This window comes from Botryllus schlosseri, chromosome 16 (assembly GCF_051294905.1).
Source record: "Botryllus schlosseri isolate E-star chromosome 16, Bs_hap1, whole genome shotgun sequence".
Classification (NCBI taxonomy): Eukaryota; Metazoa; Chordata; class Ascidiacea; order Stolidobranchia; family Styelidae; genus Botryllus; species Botryllus schlosseri.
In genome coordinates this window covers 862,086-887,047 of record NC_137251.1, presented here as the reverse complement: position 1 = coordinate 887,047, position 24,962 = coordinate 862,086, and the positions used below count along the sequence as shown (strand labels likewise).

The 24,962-nt window shown below is 37.8% G+C and overlaps 1 protein-coding gene across 46 annotated transcripts in view; it reads left to right on the top strand.

Annotated features, from left to right (window-relative positions):
- LOC145459018 (uncharacterized) overlaps positions 1-24,962 on the top strand; it is a 96,384-nt gene that overhangs the window by 14,420 nt on the left and 57,002 nt on the right. For 6 of the 46 annotated variants that reach the window (XM_080337550.1, XM_080337551.1, XM_080337574.1 and 3 more), the window contains exons 7-37: positions 273-503; positions 6,328-6,561; positions 8,677-8,718; positions 9,093-9,143; positions 9,263-9,301; positions 9,864-9,905; positions 9,971-10,024; positions 10,082-10,132; positions 10,208-10,261; positions 10,319-10,357; positions 10,896-11,008; positions 11,362-11,575; positions 12,611-12,739; positions 14,128-14,376; positions 14,945-15,007; positions 15,078-15,122; positions 16,082-16,141; positions 16,583-16,633; positions 17,435-17,500; positions 17,895-17,951; positions 18,427-18,492; positions 18,938-19,003; positions 19,371-19,436; positions 20,077-20,145; positions 20,388-20,450; positions 21,018-21,086; positions 22,084-22,152; positions 22,242-22,310; positions 23,479-23,547; positions 24,302-24,370; positions 24,669-24,737. In XM_080337550.1, the coding sequence (XP_080193676.1) occupies positions 273-503; positions 6,328-6,561; positions 8,677-8,718; positions 9,093-9,143; positions 9,263-9,301; positions 9,864-9,905; positions 9,971-10,024; positions 10,082-10,132; positions 10,208-10,261; positions 10,319-10,357; positions 10,896-11,008; positions 11,362-11,575; positions 12,611-12,739; positions 14,128-14,376; positions 14,945-15,007; positions 15,078-15,122; positions 16,082-16,141; positions 16,583-16,633; positions 17,435-17,500; positions 17,895-17,951; positions 18,427-18,492; positions 18,938-19,003; positions 19,371-19,436; positions 20,077-20,145; positions 20,388-20,450; positions 21,018-21,086; positions 22,084-22,152; positions 22,242-22,310; positions 23,479-23,547; positions 24,302-24,370; positions 24,669-24,737 (2,628 nt within the window). The remainder of the gene's footprint in view (positions 1-272; positions 504-6,327; positions 6,562-8,676; positions 8,719-9,092; positions 9,144-9,262; positions 9,302-9,863; positions 9,906-9,970; positions 10,025-10,081; positions 10,133-10,207; positions 10,262-10,318; positions 10,358-10,895; positions 11,009-11,361; positions 11,576-12,610; positions 12,740-14,127; positions 14,377-14,944; positions 15,008-15,077; positions 15,123-16,081; positions 16,142-16,582; positions 16,634-17,434; positions 17,501-17,894; positions 17,952-18,426; positions 18,493-18,937; positions 19,004-19,370; positions 19,437-20,076; positions 20,146-20,387; positions 20,451-21,017; positions 21,087-22,083; positions 22,153-22,241; positions 22,311-23,478; positions 23,548-24,301; positions 24,371-24,668; positions 24,738-24,962) is intronic. The other 40 variants (XM_080337584.1, XM_080337585.1, XM_080337580.1 and 37 more) reach the window with 32 other exon arrangements.

Sequence of the window (24,962 nt, the reverse complement as noted above, 5' to 3'; positions counted from 1 at the left end):
CTGGTCCAAGCCATATTTAAAACTCTGCTCGAGTGATTTTTCACTGTTACATTTTTGTAGTGTAATGTTAATATGTATTGTTGACGAATAAAGATTCTCTCTCTCTCTCTCTTTCTCTCTCTCATTAGCCAGCATTTCCAATATGCAACTCAAAGTATGTAAAAACTTTTTCTTTCCAAGAAAATGTTTCACTCCAGAACCCCCCAAAATACAACTGACTTGTAACTTACAACTTGTAACAACCATGCAATTAATTTTTGTTGTCCATCCAGATATTGACGAATGCAACGGAATCGCAAATTGTGGAGCACAAGGGACTTGTCAAAACAATGAGGGCAGTTATTCGTGCGTTTGCAATACCGGATACGCCGGAGAGCCTTGTGAAGACGTCGACGAATGCGACAATAATCCGTGCGTTGAGAATGCACAATGCAGAGACACGCAAGGCTCGTACACGTGCGTTTGCGATTACGGGTTTTCGGGAGATGGAACTGTCTGTGAAGGTGAGTGCGTGTGCTGGCTGGCAAGGTTTATCAAGTTACAACTAGCACCGAAACACTGTGTTATGTATTTTGGTTTGATGAAAATAAAGACTCTCTCTCTCTCTCTCTCTGCATATTAGGGCTGTTCAAAAAAAACTTTTTTTTCAAATTTTACCGGCTACTTGATAAAATTGCCTAAAACAACGCCACAAACACTCTTTGGTCAATTCCAACATTCCATACAATACCATACAATTCCATACAAAGTTTTGGATTTATTCAATAAAAATATATATAAGTTTTTTTTTCAAATTTTACTGGCTACCTCATGAATGTGTTTGGTTGTCTGAAAAAAACGATACACAACAAATTTGAAAAATTTTTATATTTAATTTTAATAAATAAATTCAAATCTTTTTTCTCATAGAGCAGGGGTCGCCAACTCAAAACGGGTCGCGGGCCACTTTTCAAATTTAGTAGAGGCCGCGGGCCGCATGAATTCGATATCGATGTAAAATAGGCAGCCACGTTCTAAAACTCTACTTCAGTACAACGGTAAGCTACCTAACATAGACGATGGGCATATTGACCACAAAATAAATAATATTTTAATAAATGAATACAAATACAACAAAAAACCATAATTATCAATTTTATTTTATTTTGAACTGTGAGCTGTGTACGATACCTGGGAACGCCTTTCAGCGACTAAGGAATCGATATTGGGACCAGCGAGATACGTTACTAGCTGAAATACCATCTACGCGTAAAGCTTGATCTTGTGGGGAAGCCCTAATCCAATCGTTCTCAAACTTTTTTAGACATGCCCCCTTTATGATACTGAAAAATATTCATATCACAAAAGGGTAATTCCAGCCCAAATCAACTGATGCAGATAACCACGTGTTTCAAAATAAACATCAAATGCAATTCCCCAGCAACGTAGACATATTTCAAACTGAACAAAAGTTATTTTGCGAAAATCCATTCAGCGGTTTAGAATTTATGGGGATTTGAAAAAGAGCACTTTTTGTGCTCAGTCAACCGTGAAAAGGTATGATTTTTGGAACATGAACTTTAGAATTTTAATGTAAATTAGTCTTTTTCTATGGCTTTGAATGGAGTACATTTTCAGAAAGTACATAGCCTAACACTCATTTTGAATATTTTTATTATGATAATAACCTATCCGCTTGGGGTTAAAAGGGGGGCTAAAGGTGAGGCAGAAGTAAAATCAGTCATGCGTGATGAATTTTTCAAGGCTGAATTGTGAAAAAAGGTATACTTCAAATTTATTGAGTAAGGTGTCATATGAAAGCTAAGAATGAGCACTGTCCAATAAAAGCAATGCCACTAGTGATTTCAAGGATCTAAGCTGCCTTATAGCAAGAAAACTATATTCAGGTATTTTCCATGTGTCCAAAGGTATTTTTGGTTATATATTTTATACACATTCTTGACATGTATGATTGATTAATGCTTCATTAAGCATATTAAATAGCTTGGGGCAGGGCTTACTAAAATATGAAATATAAAAAGCAGGAATATAAAGTGAGTCGTGCATAGATTATTTAGCTACATACCATCATTTCTATAAATGAAATCTTCAAACAGTCTGGCCGTATAGCAGCTGTGCATGGTTGAAAAATATAATTTTAATAACTACACTAGGCACATATGATTTGGTTTCATGGGAGTTATTCTTTGTAAGTGGCAAAGATTTATCTTGCAAACTTGAAAGCTCAATGTCACATCTGTGATTTAAAAACATGGGATTTGACGACTCTGACCCGGCATAAGAATGGAATGCTTATGTGAACTTTTCAATGAGAACTATATCCTTACATATTTTAAACTTTTGCTGTGTTCTGACTAGAAATGTAGTACAGAAGTATGTCAGGGTTACATTTGCAGCAATACTTTTTATAGTATAAGCTTGATCAACAGAGACAAGCATCAACTACAAACCACTTTATATCATCACAAAGCTACAAAACTGCAACTGAAATCTTGTGATCTATTCAAATTAACAAAAAATATCAACGTACCTGCAAGTGATAAGCTAAGAATTCGTGTAACAACGGAAGTGCTGTAAAGGGTTGTAATGACTATAGTCACTGAACTTGACTCGAGTCATTTTTTTTAAACGTTTAAAATGACCTGACTCAAGTCAATTTGTGTATTGACTCGACTTGTATTCGAGTCATCATTCATGACTCGAGACTAGGACGGCCAAGAAAGACAATTCATTGTAACTTTGAAGAATCGTAAATTCACCACATTATTGATATTTCGTCTATCAGTCTTGATACTTGGAAAATAGGGCCAGAAAATGTTAGGACTGAGGAAAATTACAATATTGTGAATCCGTGCCATTTTATATCACTTTAGCAGAGTTGGGAAAAGTAGGTTAAACCGGATTGATAAGTCGGACTCGAGTCAGCATCCCTCTACTCACTGACTTGAAACTCAGGCTACTTGACACGGTGGGAATTGAAAATGACTCGACTTGAGTCAAAACTATAAAAGTGCGAGTGACTAGTGATTCGGAAGCTTGTGACATGGTAACAACCCTGGTGTTGTACAGGAAATGTAGCTGTTCCCGGAAGAATTTTATTGAGAATCTGTGAACAGATTTGAGTAAACTTGCTTGTTGGGCGTTTTCACAATTCTGTGAAATCAATTTCCAAATTTTGATGTTTTGCAAGTGTTGACTGGCCAAATGAGTGAATGATTGCTCTACCAGTATGCTATGTAATTTACCTGTATGAGATTTGACCGATTGTTGAGGCGATAATATGGTTGAAAAATATAATTTTGATAACTACACTAGGCACATATGATTTGGTTTCATCGGAGTTATTCTTTGTAAGTGTATGAACAGTTCTCTGCTTGAGAAAATATTTTTGAGAATATCCCCAAATATTGTGATGACAACAATACTTCAACTACTTATAGGTCAGTGGTTCTCAACCGGGGGTCCGCGAAGCATTTTCGGGGGGTTAATTAGGTTGACATCAATCAGGTTTCGAAACATTTTGGATTTGAGGTTGTCAGGCAGCAAATTAGTGAAGAGTCGTTTAAAATTTAAACCTCGTCACGAAATCCATTTTTTCCTTTGGTACCATATATGCTGCGATTATATACCGAAAGGTATTGTCGGAAGCATTACACATAATTATAATACCTCCGCCAACTCCTATCTTTTTATCAAATCAAAGGCACGGATTTTCAAGACACGACCACGTATTTCAAGAAATGCAGCTGCAGACTTTGCTTTGAAATGATAAAAGTCTACCCAATTTCTACATATAGTAAAATGTTGTTTTCAGGACAAGTCATTTTGTTGGTGTTTATCACTAGCGTACAATTGTTATTTGCACAAGACGGATTACTGTTGCAGGATTATTGAGATAAATTTGTACTAAAACTTGAGATGGTCCCCGGGTCCGTGACGGCCAAAAGGGGTCCGCGAAGACAAAAAGGTTGAGAACCACTGTACTAGGTCATAAACAGTGCCTGGTAATCAGAGTGTAGCACAAAGGTTGTCCTTTTACTGATCATTTTACCATGACTGTCTATGTATATTAGTTACTCAGAGATGTCAGAGTGAAATGTAATGTGAAGTATAGAACTAGGCACTCAGTCGGCTGTCTCTGTATTCGTATTTTTGACTGAATAATAGTAGGCCTATGATTAAATGTCTGATATCACTTGTACCATGCAATGAAATGGATAGTGCTAGCTAATACATATACTTAATCAAGTAATGGTCGTAACCTATCAAAAACCAAGCAGCTGTATAAATTATACCACCCAAAATACCTTTAGACACAGGGGAAATAGCATGATCATAGTTTTCAGGCTATTGAACTGCTTATATCCTTGAAATCACTATTGGGATTCCTTTTACTGCATTGTATTTATTTTCAGCTTTCATATGATACCTTACTCAATAAATTTGGAATGTACCTTTTATCACAATTCGACCCAGAAAATTGTGTCACGCATGACTGATTTCTTGGGGGGTTCAACTGTCACTGCTCATTTGACCCATAACCTTTTGGAATATCCAGCAAATTATTATTTACATTTAAAGTTCAGTTAACAGAGGTCACAAAAACATTGATTCACCCGCGAAAACTCAAGCCCATTATATGTAAACATAACTGCAAAATAAGTTGTTCAGAAAAGCCATTTTGACATGGTTCAACGAACGCAAAAAGTGGTATTTTTGTTATTGCGATAAAATCTCGAAGGCTTGTCCGATTTTGATAAAATCAAGGTTTTTCTGATCAGACGATCAATGTCTCCCTTTGTGTGCGATTTGAAGAAAATCCATGACCATAGGGTTATCTTTTGAAAATAATTCTGTTGATTTGGGCTGGAATTACCCAAAATGCAACCAGAATGCTAGCAATCCCAACGGCTGGTCAGATGGCATGGAAGGTTATAGCTGTTGATGATAGAATTCTATAAGATGAATTCCGGAATATACACAGAGCAATAACTATGAATATGAGGTAAATCGCGCGCAGTGCGAATATTTTTTTCATTTGAGCGCATCTCCGCCTCCCCATTCAGATGCTTTCGCGCTCCCCAGTTTGTCAACCACTGCCCAAAGCCATTTCTAAGCGTCTCGCTCTTGGCAGTGTTTTTGGGCCATTGAAAGTCAAGGCAATATGCCCATTCATATCAGCAGATTCCCGCGCGATGGAATGCTGTTGCCATCGCTGGAGCCGTTTTAGCTAGGGACGAATAGTGATGTTGGGCACAGGAGAATAGCTTGTTTTGAAGCAAAAACAACAACATGTTGAAACTGTAGTCAATGTCAGCATTTGAAATTGGATTTCTTAGCTTTCTTCCGAAATCTCATATCAGGTCGCGGGCCGCAGAATATGACTTGGCGGGCCGCGTGTTGGTGACCCCTGTCATAGAGCAATGCTTCTATAGGTTGGAAATGAGCAAAATCTAACAATATTATCAAGTAGCCAGTAAAATTTAGGAAAATGAGTTGAACATAGTTTGAACTCTAGACTGAACAGTAATAAAAAGTATGAATCTCAACACTATGAGCTGAACTTGATCCTTGGACTCGGACTTGACGGAAGTCGGTCTTAGCCGCATTTTTTTGTTGACTCGACTTGACTCGAGTCAATTTGTGTATTGACTTGACTTGTACTCGAATTGAAACTATCCTTCATCTGTTTGAATGAACTTGTTTAGAGTAAGAAAAATTGAATGGTGTATTCATATTGAAATGAACCCGAATATTTCTGGCTGCCACTCGTCGACTTTTATCAAAATGCACCAGCCAAGGCTGCGTCAACAAAAAGAGTTCTTGTACCATCAAAAATAACACGTTGACGGCTCTCGTATTCAACATTTCATGCTGGTGACATCATATTTTGTGATACTATTGTTGATATACGGTGTTGTTTTGAATTCTCTACCAGTTGCTGACGATTACCCTTGACGAGTGTCAGCCGAAAATATTAGGGTTCCTTTAAATATGAATATACTATACAATTGTATATAGAAGTTCTGTACCTACAAGAAGCTATTCAAGTAAGAAAAATGAGTCTATTACGAGTCCGAAGCCTCCGATATTAACCAATAACTTGAACTCGATACTGAACAGTAAACACTATGACTAAGACTCGAACTCGACAGTCGTCACGATGGTGAATTGAAAATGACTCGACTTGACTTGAGAGTCAAAACTAGAAAACTAAAATTGACTTGTGACTTGAACCTTGTGACTTGGTTACTGCTCTGGTACCAACCCTGTCTATGATGTCTTTGACAACCTCTGATATTTACTCACTCGTAAATTATGTTCCAGACATCGACGAATGCCCAACCGCTAACTGCAACTACGGCAACTGCTCAAACACGGCAGGAGCCTACAAATGCGTTTGCGTCACTGGTTACACCGGACTGGATTGCGACCAGAACGTTAACGAATGTGCTACCGGTACTGCCGTGTGTCATGCCAATGCAGATTGTGTAGACACAGAGGGATCGTACAATTGCAACTGCAAAGAAGGATTCATTGGCGATGGTATCATTTGTGAAGGTGTGTAGTAGAGTTTGAGAACTCTAAAACTTTCAGCTGTATCAAACTAGATTAGAATTAGAATTATATCTACATGGAGAGAGAGAGAGAGAGGGAAAATATTCAGTCGTCCACATTACAAATCAACATCACACAGCAAAAAATGCGACACAGTGAAATGCGACATGCAGGATAGACAGGAGGCTCGACATGACTAAGTCTTCAAAGCCGAGCAACCCAGGACATGAGCAATTGTAACAGTTAATAACTAATTAAAATACAGATAAGATAAAAACTTCAGAACGAAAAGAACAACAACACCCAGCATCATGGAACAATTAGAAATACAATTCAAATACAATTTAGCGGTAGTTAGAGATTGGAGATCATTGGTTATTTCCAAATCAGATTAGAATTAGAATTACTCAATTCACAAAACCTTGGGCATTGAATTCAATTGTGGATTAGAAAGAAATTCAGTTCGTGTCAAATAATATTGAGAATGGCAATTGTCTGTCCGCTTGCTTGGCACATTTCACGCTATACAGTTCTCCTGTAGCATTTTCAAGAAACCAGAAAGTAGATTTGAATTATATAGCACAGAGGTCTCAAACTCAAATGTAGTCGCGGGCCAATTTCATAGTTTTTGATAGCGCCGCGGGCCGCAGCACCAAAATAGGGGTATACAATGTATTTTCAAGTATAAGCCTTATTTTACGAGACCTTGCAGGCTGGCATACCACGCACGTCATGAAATGTGATTTACTCTTGTGATTTCACGCCTGTTACGGAAAATATCACATTTTCAAATATTTGAATAAATTTGTTGTTGCACTTGGCATAGTCTGTCAAAAAAAAGTAGTTATAGACCCCATGCGAGAGTACAAATGCATCTCATGACATTGACGCATGACGCGATAATTTGGCAGCTAGCGGACACTTGACGTGCCGCAATTATTGGTACATTATACAAAAATTGAACGAAGATTGACCTGATATCAGAGCATTGGAGCAATACATCCTAATCCGCGTTTCGGGCATTGCAATAGAAATATCTAGTCGTCGACAAATCCATTGGTGTTACAGCAATGTAGCGCAGATTACCGCTACGTTACTCGCAGGAAATAACTACCTACACATTAAGGGGGAACAGAATGCCATTGGTTGTCATACCGACCTACTTAAATAGCTAAATACGCTCCTCAACGTGAGCTACGGCCTTTCGCTATATTACTATTTCCCATAACAGTTTGGTAGTTTGTGGTAGTAGCAACAGCAAGTCACGACATTCCGAGTCACAAGTCCTTCTCTGATTGTAACGTGTGACCCGACTCAACTCTAGTCATTCTTATTTTATCACCCATTCGGTACGAGATCGAGTAGTTCTACAAAACGTGGCGCCCAAGTACAAACCAAAATTTTCAGTCACGAATTATTATCAACCGGTCAAGTCCTATCATCATAAACAGGTAACGTGATGTATTTAGCTGATCTTCCACCGCATGGTAACTTTTGAAAGTGATGTGATAGTAAAGTTTGATGAGTACAATCTCAGGATTTTGGAGTACTTTTAGAACGAATTTTAAGTTCTCAAATCTAAAAAAAGATATGTGGCAGTTAAATATAGTCGAATACTTATAAATCCAAAATGTTGACGCGGGCCGCGTGTTTGAGACCTCTGATATAGCATATGCCATACTATTGGTTTGGATATCTGAATGGAAATAGAGTCATATTTCGAATTGCTCCATAAATGTTGAACAAACCATTTTCCACATTACTGACTGATATAAAAGTAGTATATCTGAAAAAAATCATTATTATTAAGGATTTGAGTCATGGCCTTTTAGCAAGTAATGAGAGATATGTTTCGTATTTAGAAATCATGAATCAATAGGCATTCACAAAGCATTTCGTTACATGTGGAATTATAGCGTGTTTCTGTTTATATTGTGGAATCAAATTGGAAGGGCTGCCATTTTAAAAGTGTGATTTGTCCACATCATACAAAATGAGAACACACAAAGTTACACACACATAGTGGGCTAATGAGCTGCATTCATAATTTAACCACACGGCCAATCTCTGATTGCCCACCAATTGCACGAATTGAATAAATTTTCATTTTCTATTTAGCGGTGACAACAACAGCAGAAGTGACGTCGACTGCAGCACTAGGTATGATAATAATTTTTGAAATATCCTGCTGTCTTTTACTTTAATTTCAAAATCAGAAAAAACTAATGCAGTGAAATGGTGACCAGCGATACCATTAGGTCTTCAAATCAGCTGGTCCCAGTTTACGGTCATATATAGGCCTATATGCAATAATATGTATAACGATATATTTGAATGCAATATGCATATTATATATATGTGTCCTACATATATACATATAATATATATAAATATATGATTCGGCATAATCAAACTATATGGAACATGTAACTCTAAAAATCGTGTTAATGGTAATATAACAAGTAAAAGTAATTAAAGTAAATAAATCATCGGGAACTAGCCGGATTCAGATAACAGAGGTTATAATTTTTCAGAACCAACTACCGTGGATATCACAACAATACCCACAATACCCACCACAACTGGTAAGCTTGGTTGTTGTTTGCTCCCAAAATGTTAGGAGAATGCAACCCTGATAATGTGATATTTTACTACCGAAGCACGACTGCGTTTTCAAATGATATAATAATTGTCTACTTTTCAGAATTCATTTACATCGATACCACAGAACAAACCACGTCAGGTAAGATAATGCCTGGTTTGCAGGATTGGATAATAATTGACTATGTCTACTTATGTTGAGTGCCCTACCCAAGTAGGTTTTGCCTTCAAGTCGAGTCAAGTCAAGTCGAATGTTAGAACTAGAAGTACAGCTTATAAGTCATTGCATTTTTCAAGCCATTTGAAGTTATGATTTACTCTGAATCGAGTAACAAGTAAACGGAGTTAGTTATGTTTGTAAAAGGCCGTTACATGTCTTACATATACACAGAACTGCCTGATTACTTATGCAGCTGTCCCTTGGTGTATAATTAAAGCCGGAATGACATATAGCATAGGAAACCTCAGAAAGATGAAGCAGATTGGTACCTACACATCCATATGATAAAATTTGAGCGTAAACCAATTGTTGACAAGTTATATATACATTCAAACTCTATCAGATCGATTCAAATCGTAGAAAAGGATCGTTAAGGGGAGCTCTGAGCAGTCTATAGATCAGAAATGTATTGCTATTGATGGATTACTGGAAATCATTGGCGGTATTATCCTGGTTCAAATAACAGTGTTTGTAATTCTTTCAGAACAAAGCACTGCAGAAAATGCAACAGCATCCACAACTCCGAGTAAGTTTCATTGGTGTCTTCCTTTCCTCCTGATTATATATTAGAATAATGCGATATTTTTTAAGCTACCACCGAAAGCACGGCTACAATGTCGAACGCTGTCACGAGTGAGGTCACAGGTGAGCTTTCCTATGTTCTATTTACTGCATGTGATATAACAATTGACCGCATTTCAGAATCCACATCTTCCATCGCACAAAATGCAACAGCATCCACACCAACTGCGAGTAAGTTCCGTTGATATCTTCCTTTCTTCCAATTGTTTATTAGAATGCAATCCTCATGATGCGGGATTTTTTAAGCTACCACCGAAAGCACGGCTACAATGTCGAACGCTGTCACAAGCGACGTCACAGGTAACCTTTCCTATGTGCTATTTACTGCATGTGATGTAACAATTGACCGCATTTCAGAATCCACAACTTCCATCAATGCCACAGAACAAACAACAGGTGGGATAATGTCTGGATTGGAGAGGCCGTCAGTAATAGAGTACTTTTAATTTTCAGGAGTAATGAAACGGCTGTATTTTAAGATTACTTCCACTTCTACCTAAATAGTTCTTATACGCAACACGACATACTTTTAAGGCTTTAGATCTAGAAAAATGGAATGGGGTTTTGGGACCAGTTTTGTGAGTAATTTAATATTAGCCCTAGCTAAAAGTGTGCGACACCTCGACCAAATCTAGTACTCTCAAGACCTTCATTCTCCACGTCAACTTGAGGCGGTTATGTTATGTCTAGAATATAGCTTCTTATACTTGTAATTGAGTTTAAATCTATGGCGCTACTCCTCCTACTTGAATAGCGACACTAACTATTTTGACAATTCTGCTGGTTTGAGCAGGCATAACCATATCCAGTACTCCAAAAACATAGAAGTCTTTCTTTACTCACTTGAATTATCACATCACATATAAATTTAAAGGTTTTGGGAGCTAGGGTTGTTGTTGACTGGCTGGATTACGCTGGATGTGCTTGATTTCAGATGTAAAGACATTGTCCATGAGGTTCGGAATTGCAGGTTATGCTTTCTCTGTGGAACTGACAAACGTGTCTTCAGCTGCATATCTGGCCATGGCCGAGAATTTCAAGACTATAGTAAGTAGCTGTGCAATGTACATGATGGTGTCAGCCCGAACTGATAACATCACCAGTTACCCGACGCCCGACGTCATATTTTGTGATACGATTGCTGATATGCGATATTCTTTCCAATTCTCTACTAGTTGCTGACCATTACCCCTGACAAATGTTAGGCGAAAATATCCGGGTTTATTTCAATATGAATATACTATTCAGTGGTATATTGAAGTTCTGTACCTACAAGAATCTCTCCAAACTTCTTTTTAATTCTCTACTGTGGTAGTTGCTGACGATTACTCCTGATTATCCCCGTTCTGTACCTTGAAATATCTCTTCATTTCACCTTGAACAAATTTCATTGTGTCTAGATTGTCATCATGCTTGGGGAAACCAACTCCAATCTTGTGGGAGAAATAAAACCGATATTTACTCCGGGGAGTGTCGTAGCAACAACTCCGGTGACGGTTGAAACGCCTGCCGGGAATACCGCAGAAAACATTCTTGCAGAGGTAGAGATCCTGCTAAGCGAAGGTCGTTTGGAATTTCCGGACAACCTGACCGTGCAAAACTTCGAACTGTCAGGTGAAGAATAGAGGTTATCTGTTATCAATAATTTTAGGTTACGGTTAGGATACGATTGTTAATATACATTGTTCTTTCCCATTAGTTGCTGACGATTACCCCTGATGAGTGTCAACCGAAAATATTCGGAGTTATTTCAATATGAATACACTTTCAATTGTAAACTTTTGGGGTTAATTCAGTGACTGATATTATTGAATAGTATATTCATATCGAAATAAACCCGAATATTTTCGGCTGACACTCGTCAGGGGCAATCGTCAGCAACTAGTAGAGAATTCGAAAGAACAGCGTATATCTACAATCGTAACACAAAATATGACGTCACCAGCATGAAATGTCAACGATCGAAATTTCATTGTCTAAAAAGCGTTTTCAGATTTGTACAAACTACTGAATTTCAAAATCAACTAGAACTAGAACTATAATTTCAAATTCTCAAATAGACAAGAACTAGTACTATTCACTTTTGAAAACTCACGATTACAAGGAAATGTAGAACTAAATACCTTCAAAAATCCGCAATTATCTAGTTTCTATTCCGAAGCAACTCATTTTTTGTCTATTTTATCGGAATCGTATTGGCTTTCCACATGAACAACATGAAATTGGAGTGACTGTGTCACCCAAAACTCAATCGTGACTACCCACTGTTAATAGTAATGACTCAGAGCTAGCAATGGCTGCAAGAACATCACACAACAGAATACCGGTATCTCGATTCAAATCCAGATACAGTTACCAATACTAAACTCGAACATAAAGTGACTAGGTTTATATATACTGGTAGTCAGTATTTTTGATTCTATTACTATAGACAGTAGCCATACCTCTTTGAAACATGTTTAAGGCGATTTGAACACCGAGGGGACCGAGGCATCTGATAAACCGTCTTACTTTTCATTTATTCATAATCCAGTGATGTTTCTAATTAATTAATGTACCGTATACGTAGACAAACAGGTGAAGTAGGTAAATGCAGTCATAAGTAACTGTCAATTTACAATAAATGGTAATCGCAAGTTATTTTTTCAGACAACGACACCTTGATCCTCACCTGTCCCAGTAACAATGCGACTGTTTGCTCTGACTACATTGACCAGCTGAAATCTGTCTGCGGGGGCGATGATGAATTCATTCCTCAATGCCAGGAAGTCAAGTTGGGTGAGTGAGATTTGTTGTACTACATATCAGAGGTGGCAGGCAGGGTTGTGACTTGGTTCCGAGTCGCAAGTCAATCTCACTTTTATAGTATTGACTTGAGTCAAGTCGAGTCATTTTCAATGCACCACCGTGTCAAGTCCGAGTCCAAGTCAGCTAGTAGAGGGTCGAGTCCAAGTCATAGTGTTGTGACTCGAGTCCATGTCCAAGTCATTGTGTTCACTGGTCAGCTTTGAGTTCAATCCGGTTCATCCCAATTTTTTCAACTCTGCTCGATTTATATAGAATTGCTCGCATTGATAATACAGTAATTTTCCTCAGTTTCTGGCCCTATTTTCGAAGTATCGTGATCATGACTGGTAGACGAAATCCCAATCATGTGGTGACTTTACTATTCTTCGAAGTTTCACTGAAATGTCTGTCTTGGCTGTCCTAGTCTCGAGTCATGCACAATTATTTAAGTACAAGTCGAGTCAATACAAAAATTGATTCGAGTCGAGTCGCATTTGAAAAATTTGAGTTACCAAAAAATCGTGACTCAAGTCGAGTCGTGACTCGAGTCATTACGATCCTGACAATGACACAAAATTTATTTATCCCGTAGAAATTTCATTCTTTTGCTATCAGAAGTTGTGAAAGTAGTAATTTCTACTCAACTACAAGTAGAAGCAAAGTAGTAAGTAAAAATTAAATATTCTAAGCCCAGTTACGACTAGAATAACACAAACTGTTGAAGTTTATGTAATGTATTTATGTAAAGTCTTCCCGTATTAACGAAAGTAGGTAATGCAAGTGTGTAAAACGTACTTGAGTACTACCAAAAGTAGAAGTAATTCACTACGGATCAGCTCGATGTCATTGAGCCAATGTACAATTGGACTTGCGTTCACAAACTAATCTGGGAGTGAGCATAGGGATAGGTTTGTATTATGCACTGAATTTAGGTCAACTTTTGTTGTCGAGCCTACAAATTCTGGAACTGATTTGAAAGTTTTCTTTTAGACGTTGATGAATGCTCCAACGGCAGCTCAGTTGTAGAGCTCTGTGGCATCTATGGAAATGACTGTGTAAACACGATAGGGGGCTAACGAACCAGATTTGAACTTGAATATGGAAACAGTGACTTATAACTTTAATTGTTACGGCATACTTTGCTATATTAGCTTTAGTTTGAACTTCAGAGTAAACACATTTCCGGTTCAGTTTATACAGTCTATAGTTTTTTCCATGCATTAACATTAATAAATAGATTTTATAGTCTGAATTCCAAGGAACATTTTGCGGCTACTCAGAATCGCGTGGCGGGCCTCATTAGGCCTTTGGGCCGTACGATGCCCAGGGTTGGTCATATGAGTCACAGAAATTTCTGATGTTATTACTAATATCTGCAGACACTGACGAATGTGACGATGATCCAAGTCTTTGTGCGCCAAATGGGTACTGCGTGAATGAGCCAGGATCGTATCGATGTGAATGCTTTAATGGCTTTGTGAAGTCAAACGGCACCTGCGTTGATGTGGACAAATGCCAAGACAGTCCGTGCGATGTAAATGCAGAATGCGTAAATGATCAATCCACCTTCAGGTGTATATGCAACGATGGGTATCAAGGCACAGGCATTGGGAACGGGTCATGTGAACGTAAGTACCCAGTAATTAATGGGTCTGCTGTAAGCTTTTGCTGCAGCTATAATGATGCTACTTCATATCTTTGTACATCAACACTGCATGTACTAGTACCATGTAGGTATAGTAGCTTAATCTTGATATCTTCTTGATTTTTAGATGTGCGAGTTTCATCCTGTAGTTATATTCTGTCATATATCCCAAACCATTAGAGTACTTTCTAGTTGATGGATGATGGCGTATGTTTGGTAGACAGCATATATGGTATGGATAGTAGGGCTGGGCAAAATTGAGTGTATCTGAGTCATTCCATTCTGAATCGAGTATTCGAGTATCACTCGTTATGACGTCACAACAGTATGAATCATGCGGAAAGTTCAATTATGTATCTTTTATGCGACCACCATGCTAGTTCTTCATCTCATTAAAGACAGTTTAGCATCTTTTGACCATACATATTTCATAGCTCTTTGGTCAATGCTGTTGGTTGATCACAACTTCACAGATATGCCCACCCTAATGGATGGATTTCTGATTCTGATGCAATGTCTTTTTATGGCTTCAGTAATTTGTCATATTCCAGTTATCACCACGCCAGTTCCTGTGACAACCACCCCTGAATCAGTCACCGAAACAGCCAGTAATGGTACTGTCTTCATTCTCGATTTTTCTTGTTCTTTCTGTAGATGCATGCTAATTGGCGTACTTTTATTTAGCTGAAACAACCACTCCTGGTACCACAGCTGCTTTTAGCAACGAAAGTACGTAAAAATCTCTTAGTGGAGGAATAGTTATTAAGATTGGCATTGAAGCAATGTGTGATTAGGGCAAGTTTTTGTTGCAGTCAAATACGTGGACAGTTGCACTTATTTTTCACAAAAGTTGCAGTTAAAAGTTGCCTTTAATTTACAGAGAAATTGCACTAAAAAATTGCATTTGTGGACAAGTTCCTTGAGTTTATCAGCGTATGAGATATTCAAATCGTTCCGTAACCAAGGCACTATAGCAAAACTCAATGTTGGCGACTTCAACGAAATCTGTAGCCTGAAAAAGTTGACCCGGTGAAAATATATCTTTCGGCGGTCTAGCCTGAATGTACGTCAAATCAGAAAGGACCTCAAATTTAAGCGACAGTGAAAGAATCATGCGATCTATTTACATATAGTGCCAAATATTTCAAGCATAAATTGGTTTCATAAAAAATCGAAAAGAGTTACAAAAAGTTGCATAAAAATCGAAAAAGTTGCATAAAAAATCGAAAAAGTTGCAAAAAGTTGCAATAGAACATTTCTCCTAACAGCTTAAAACACCATGCTACATAACTTCTGAGTATTTACGAAGCTGCCAGAAGTTGTAAAAATAGTTGCATAAGTTGCAAAAACTTGCCCTATGATAATTCATTGTAGTTATGTCAGTTACAGCACTAAATATATGAGATGAGCCGTATCCTAAGATGATAAAAATCATTCCTATATTTAATCAGTTAAAATTATGAAGTACATCATCTTATTTCCTTGACTTATTGTAGGAATAGATCTTGTAAAACAATACAGTTATTTATAATATATGTGTAATACACCTTATTACAGAAATCAATGAAAACTACTAGGATTTTGTCATTAGTTTGTCGCCTGGCTAGTTAGTCATTAGAATTATAGAATAGCGTAGCATGTTATTTTACAGCATAGTATGCATGATTATATGATTTATATTTCTTTAGCGGCTACAACAGCACCAATTTTCATCGATACTACTCCACAGCCAACCGACAATATCAGTGGTAATTGCATCTGATTATATTATAGGCCAACATCCTCGAATCTAATTCTCTCCTGCTGTTCAAGTTGGTAATATTTTTCTATGCTATTTTAGCTCTAAATTTCCTAGATACTAATTCACCACACATGAATACATTGGATTGGTTGGTTTATTAATCCTGGCATTAAATTTGGGCCTTCATAGCAAGAATCTGTTGTAATTTCATTTGAAATGATAGGCTCGCTATATGGATCGATGTAAAGGCATGGTAATCAATCACACCACCAAGTATTAAATATATCTGGATGCTATTTCTTGCAACACGGAATGGTATTTCACAAGACTTTTGTTCAGAATGATCCTTATTCGACAGCTATCTCAACTTTAGCTAAGTAGCTTCTTAGCAAGCCTTGTTAGTGATTTTTTGGACAATTTGTAGTGATGTAGAAATATTCTTTTGTAGTCACCATCACCACAACAATTATTCCGACTACTCCTTCGCCTGATGTCAATGGTAATTGAATTTGCGATTTATTTTTGGATGCATTAGTGAATTATAGTATGCGTATGATGGATATGGTATAGCGATGTAATGTGCACACTGTATAATCCTTTTTTATTATTGGAATTTTTGTAAAAGGATATAAAGTGTACACTATACCGTGATCTTGTGAGATAAACTAAAGCAGTGGTTCTCAACCGCTGATCAGCTGACCGGTGCCGGACCGTGTCAGTTTTTTCTCATGATTGCGAAATTGATGGGGGACGCTTTTCCATTAATTGTACACATGAAACATCAAATTTTAAATAGATTTAGGAATTTGGAAAGTATTGCATCGTGTTTTAATATAGAGTTCATGATCTACCATAGACCTAGCGTACGTCACAATGCTGCAAGTGTTCTACAAAACTGTTCAAGATTAGGCTTGTAACCAAGCCACAAGGTTTCAAGTCTCAAGTCAATTTTATTTCATCTAGTCGAATCATTTTCAATTCACCATCTAGTCAAGTTCGAGTTCAAATTAGGGAGCAACGTGTTGACTGTTCACAAATTGAGTCAAGTCGAGACACATTCCGTTCTTAAGTAAATGACTCGAGTCAACTAAAAATTGCGAATCGAGTCCGATTCGTTTTGACTCATCACCCGAGTCATTAGAATTCTGATTTTGATGTACGAAGGTTTACTGACCGGTAAAATTTTTGCCGAAATCTTACTCTTCCCAAGCTAAAAAGGTTTAGAACCACTGAACCTATTGTAGACTATCCTGTTTTATGCAAATGATAGATCACATTCAACATGCAGTTATTTCTCCAGTGACCAATATCACGGTTCCGCCACCGCCGCCGCCTACACCTCCTCCCCCGGGAGAGGAAAAGAACGGTGAGCATTTATATCATGATACTACTAAACCATGTTTTGTAGTCTTGGGGCAAATTCCTTTTCAAATTATTCTGTGACCTACTTTGTTGTAATTAAAAATTGCCTAGTACATCCATATTGAAATGAACCCAAATATTTTAGGCTGACACTCGTCAAGGGTAATCGTCAGCAACTAGTAGAGAATTGGAGATAGCATTGTATATCAACGATCATATCACAAAATATGACGTCACCAGCATGAAATTTTGAATAAGAGAGCGTTCAATGTACTATTTTTAAAAGGTACACAAACTCCTTATGTTGACACAGCCTTGGCTGGTGAAGTCATAAGCACTTGATGTAGTAGCAGAAAATCATATTTGAGCTTGATATTGAAAGAACATATTAATTTCAGCCACAACAGTGGTTCCGCCACCACCGATTACGCCTCCACCACCACCAGAGGATGAAAGTAACTATGTTTCATTACCTTGTTTAGCAGTGAACTTAGCAGAGTTAGATAGCTAGATAGTTTTAAGCTTCACCAAATTGGAGTTATAGCTACAGAGTTGTTTTTGAAATAAAATTGGAATTAGTATTTCTGAATTCACAAAGACTCGGAAAAGGAATGAAATTCGGAAGTAAAAAGAAACTTTACAAAAAGCAAGCTTAGTTCATATCAAATCAAGAGTTCATCCTCATAAGCATAACTACGACAAATGCCTGTACACCAAACATGGCTAGCTTCATAAGAAAACCAGAGTTAGATTAGAATTAAAATTTGAAGACATAAACATTCCACAAATTAAATTAGATTTAGGTTACCAGCATTTCGCTATAATTATTAACTAGCTGTCCCAGTCTAGAATTTGCCTGTTTGTAGTGAAGTATGAGGCTAAATTTGATGAACGATGGTCAATTCTTTGAAACAAATAATAATGTTTCAGCATCGACCGTACCCCCTCCGCCAATGGTCCCACCGCCACCCCCATATGAAGAGATGGAAGAGGAAGGTGAGATAACTGCATATGTAATTATAATTATACAGAAAAACTATATACGTATATAGATATAACTATCTATATATAGACACAATAGAAATATTTGTCAAATAACGGATTTGACAAATCACGCTTTCTAACATGAACGTGACAATTACCGTGAATGGTTGTTCGATAACTTCTACTAACAAATATGATTGGCGATATTCAAGAATGATGTGTTTTAGAATAAACTGGTTTATTTGGTGTGTTGACTCCGACTGAATAAACTCTGCAAGATTTGTCCGTACTGTAAATTTGCGGAAAACCCCAATGTACGTTCATAAATGTCAAACTATGTCAGTTTGAGTAAGAACTACGGTATCAAACTACAGAATCAGAGTAAGAGGTGCTAAAATCGTGCTAGAATTGTAATATTTGCCAAATTTGTCAATGAAATTCCTGTTGACGCTCTTAGAATCGCTCATTCCTCCGCCACCAATTCCACCACCACCTCCTTTTGACATCATGGAGTTGGAAGAAGGTATTTATGTTCCTACGTATTACAATTTCCGTATCCTGGCAAATCTTTATCAGTTTAAAGTTGTGATATCTGAAATTTGTCACTATTATTGTAGGTGTGGTTTTTATGTGGTATTATTGTTAATGGATGATGATGATGTAACTTCAGTAATAAAAAATCATCTGTCGCTACTGGATGTGAATAATTCGAATTGATACACGCGACTCAGACTCTCGTACTCAAATCATTGTGCCTAGCCCAATTTATAAGTCCATAATTGGCCAGTCAATTGTTCGATAGATTATTAATATGTGTTGTGTTGTGCACTTGCGGAATGTTCATTCTTTCATCCATGCATGCTTGTGGCTAACTAACCAATCATATTCAGTTACTGTGATTCCGCCTCCTCCAATGGTCCCACCTCCACCATTCGAGTTCGAAGAAATGTCGGAAGGTAACAAACCATTTACCCTACCAAGTAGATTGATCGCATTTTACCATATGATATGCCAACTTGCCATTCTACTGCAAGATAAAACACGCTTTACCGAACAAAGTGAAATTAGCCGAGAATATGGTTCTCAACCCAAAATGTAATTACGACAAATGTATGCATGTACGTACGTACACATATTATACATGGTTCTATTGAAGTTTCTGTGAAGCTATGCCTTGCTAAAGCCAAATTATTTGATTTTGATTGTTCAGTTTCTCTTGAAAGCGATGCTGATTTCTGTCAAATTTCGCAAAATTTAAGGAATGTTGTACTAAAATTCTTTCACATTCGACTTGTATTACACAAATTGTAGAAAAGTGCAGCATTTACAGATGGACTCTATATTACAACGCAAAGCAGAAAAACATTCCAAATTTCTATATCCATTTAACATTTGATGTTGCATTTTTCTAATAAGTGTCCAACATCTTGCATTTTGCAATTGAGATATAAAATTGTTAAATATTTGATGGACGGATTGTCTAGAACCAGAAATGTCACTGAGGAGCTTGCGTTTGAAGTGTCTGAAAATAACCCTACCGTACCTGAATTTTTGTTACTGCATGGATTTTGAATAACATTTGTTTGCATGGTCCAGCTGATTTCGTCCCACCACCACCGCCGGTGCCTCCTCCATTGCTGTTTGAGTCTGAGGAATTGATTGAAGGTAACTAACATACATTTCATGCTTAACTTTCATCTTCTGGTCAAAGATTGCAGACCGTCACATGGAACATAGTACATACTACTATGGATGCTGAGAATCATACATTGTTTGTTTTGTGTGCAGTAACGCGTGTGCATGTTTTGATACATATATGCTTGTAATCATGATGAATTTTGACATCAAAAGTAATATGTAAAACTTTTTAAAACTCAGTAAACTTATTCCATCTTGAAATTACCCAGGTACAACTCCACCACCACCACCGACACCACCACCGCCACCTCCGATGGAAGAGATAACAGATGGTAATTTAGGAACATATCTAACAACTAGATGATGAGCCTACTATTTTAATTAATCGTTTCGACACCAAGGTAAATAAATTTATAAATAACATTTGACTTTCAAGCCTCGTGGACTCGGCCACCTTTTTGGTTTGCTGGACAACTAGAAAATATTTTCCAAATTAGATTGGAATTAGAATTTTGGTTTCAAATTAGATTTACTGAAAAGCAAACACTTGGATATTGAACTAAATTCCGAATTACAAAGAGGTACACCAAAAATCAGGTCCAGTTCATATAAAATTGGAGCTCATCCTCGTAAGCATGAGAAAAACAAATACTTGTACTCTAAGCTTGGCCTGTTTCGCATTATTCAAATGGAAAATGTACTAGAATTACAATTAGAGCATAGAAACATTTTGCAAATTAATTAGATTACCAACATTTCATTATTATTGGTCTATATACACAACTAATATTATGTAGTTGTCCATGTCTGGTATCAGTGGCTGGCGATACTCCGGCGTGCAGAATGCTGATGGTCTCTAATTGAAATATATCGATATCCATAGTTAACGAAATTTTCAGACTATATACCACCTCCCCCCACAATCCCACCTCCTCCTCCGATTATGATAGGAGAGGATGTGGAAGAAGGTAATGTATAGTAGGTAACGAGTTAGTTGCATGTAGCAATTTCGCTGGAATACGTCTTGTGCCAAGGCTGAGTAGTGACACTTGGATGCTCGCGACGGTACAGTCATTCTTAGAGTCAGTGGCTAATGTGGTGCCTACTCTTGACTCAAGCTGTCTATCGCCGCTGTAGTTGAATATTTTCATGCAATGGAGAGATAGAAGACTTCTTTGCTTCTGACTCTTTCTTCGGAGTTGAAACGAATAACTGCAAGCTTATCCGTGAAATTCCCTAGCTGTTGCTCAAAATTTACTCGACCCTGATCTCTTCACTCCATGAAAACTGCTGCCAAGGTTCCGGGGTCTTGAGATGATTGAGGTTACTGGAAACCTACTCATCTTGGAGATACATTGCTATGATGAACCAATTCTTATAGCGAATTCTTTAGATTTTGTTGTCGCAAAATAATTTGTTCACAAGCTTCTTTTCTCCAATTTCACATATAATGCCAAGTGGAACTCTGAGTTTTGTTGAATCACGACATTTAGTTGTGGAGCATTCAAATCTCAATGAGATTCTTCTTACTGCATTCAGCAATTGAGTGGGTTTAATGCGATCAAGTTTTGAACTTGATTCCGATCTACAGCTTTTGAGTGTTGCATGGAATATCTCATGGATTAATTAATGTAGTTCTTCCTTTACGGAGAACATATTCTCACTGCTTTTCCAGTGATAATACTCTGAAATAATGAGTATACTGGTATTCTCCGTCTTTGATTACTAGAATGTTATGTTTGCTGCTTTGCTATGATGGGACTTATTGCTGCTATCCTTTTCCAATGAAGACTGAAGAATCCGTCTTTTCGGACTATTTGTCAATCTCTGACACCCTTCACTTCAGTACGAGCTTGATCGGCGGCACTTTTGCAGAATTCTTACAGTAGAATTTGCTCCACGTCAATTTTTTCATGTGGCCGCATGATTTCCTGCAATACTAAGAATTTTGTGATATCATTCCAGTCGAAACTCTGCCTCCACCTCCAATGCTGCCTCCGCTTCCTCCCATGCTAGAGGAATTACTGTACGAAGGTATTGCAACCATGATGATTTGATAAGAATCATTTCTATGATTCAGAAGATCTCTATGCAGTCCTTTTTTTTCGAATTTTTTTTTGTAGATGGGACCCCACCACCTCCACCGATGTTGCCACCACTGCCTCCTATGTTGGAGGAATTAGAATATGAAGGTATTCCAGAAATAATGATCATATAGACCAGTGGTTCCCAACGTGGGCGATATCGCCCCCCAGGGGGCGATTTGGCTGTCTATGGGTGCGAAAATAACGAAGGGGGCGAAAACAGACCAAGGGGACGAAAACAACGAAGGGGGCGATAGGGGGGCGATGGCGCGGTAAATCGGCTATATTGGAGTCGGGACCGTAATTACCGCACCCCGAACCCCCTAATTAGGGCTGGGGGGCCCGAAATCGAAAAAAGCCCAAAATTATTTCGTGAATTAACATGAATGATAGAGTAATTTTTTAGAAATTCATGCGACTTTTTCAAAAAAATTTCGCGCTGGGCGCGATTTAATATTTTCATGTATCTTGATGTTGGGGTCCGCCTCATCCAACAAAAATACGCAGGATTTGTGGTAATATGAGACTTCGGCGTTAGCCAATACTGCGCCACGACGTACCAAGATATGAAGTTAGAGGCCATGTAACATGCGACTCCGAGAAGTGTGCCAGAACGGTCAGCATCGAGAACACCTTGGCCGAAAAGGAATGCCCCTGTGCTGACCCAAAACTTCGATAGATATACATATATGTTTATTTGTCCATAGGCGCCTCAATGGCTGGCGTCGAATGTCCCTCACCTGGCGACCTTAACCCTACAGGACAAATGCCATCCCGCAAGGAAGAAGTTATTTGCCAGTAAAGAAATACCAATATGAAATCATGTGCGTCATTTAGTTTGGTTCCATATCTTCTGACATAGCAGATATAGGAGGTCAAATCCACATACCACATCGACCATATTGACCGATTCAAACATGAATTATATAAATTTGTCGCGCTTCACCTGTTTAGGCAAAATACGGTGACTCACCAAACAGTACACGAAATAGGGTATAGCTGATATGTAGCGACAAAAAGCCAACTGGCTGAGGGGGGTCTGTGGTTTGGTTTATCACCTTATGGGGCCAAAGATCAACGTTTTTTCGGGGGACTGATGAAGTGCTGTTTTCCGGTTCCCAATATTTGGGGGCGATGATCGGTGTGGAGCTTCAAAAGGGGGCGATGAGTCGAAAAAGGTTGGGAACCACTGATATAGACGGAGTTTAAAGGACACCCAACTCGAAGGCCGTCAAGATCTCTGCTGCTATCCATTTTTCTCAAAATTATTTTATAGATGAGACTCCACCACCTCCTCCAATGTTACCACCTCTGCCTCCCATGTTGGTGGAAGTAGAATACGAAGGTATTGCATAAATAATTCCAAACATGCTATTTTGGGTACATATCTTCAGAATTATGCAAAATAATACCTTCGTATTGTTAATTTATTCATTAAGAGCGCTTTGACTGACTCTCATCACTAGGAAACGTCATTACAGTGAATTAGATTTGAAATGTACAAAATATTTTGTCTTTGTGACAAAATGATATCAATAACGAACAAGTGTGGCATACAATCTCCGTTTCAATTATCTTATATTTGCTGACAATTACCCCTGATAAGTGTCAGCCGAAAATATTCGGGTTTATTTCAATCTGAATATACTATTCAATTCAATAACTGACTACTACTGGATAGTGTCGTGCAGTGGTACACAATAATCGTTACATACATATTCGGTTATAAATAGCCGAAAATAACAAAACTGAACATTATGAAATATTCTAAGAGTGTAGGGTTCCAAGTGTTCCTTTCGGCGACAGAGAATTGTTATAGGCATTTTTGTAGATTCCTGGAGTTTCAAATGAAAAAGAGAATGACCATGAGAAACTATGGAAAATTCACTGTCACTGGCCGCTAGTTTCGATTTTGACTCGCCGTATTATTACGTTAGCTGCTGATGAGAGTCAGTCGATAAGTTTTTAGTAAATAAATTAACAATATGGAGTTATTGCTTTGCGTCATAATGATTCTGTAGACTGAGTTGAAAGGGGCATTCAATCTAATTGATTACATGATCCATCAGGTCTCCATTTTTTTTCAAATATTTTTGTAGATGGGACCCCACCACCTCCTCCGATGTTGCCACCGTTACCTCCAATGTTGGAGGAATTTCAGGATGAAGGTATCATGAACATTACACTGAGACTATTATCATGCTACATCTTTACGTCTTCAATGTCACATGGACTATGAGCAACTCTTAATTTGGTGATAAGTGGAACTGAATCTTCAGATTTCCATGACACACTTGCTGTGTTACAAAATGTTTGCTGAAGAATATCATGGCATCTTCGTTGAAATTCTTGATATGATATTTCTTGACATCTTTGTACAAGGACTCCATTGCCGGCATATCATCACCATGCTGTGGTCCAAAACATATTCTTTAGGGCATTTAAGAGATATGAATTTTGTCCTAGCTGGAAAACCTCCTCCACCACCGATGCTACCACCTCTTCCTCCTATACTGGAAGAATTTGATGCAGGAAGTAAGAAGTAGCTTTGTGACTATCTTTTTTATCATTTCTGTATTTGGTTGATTTTGATCTGATCCGTTTTTGGATGCTATTCGTCGGATAAATATAATGTTGTGTTCATGAAATCTACCTGAACGAAGCAAAGATTCTAGTCTCATTCTGATTTGATATCAGGATTGAACATGGTCTTTTCAGTTTCATTGTTGCTGTACAACTGCTTGTGATGTTTTCTTTTTG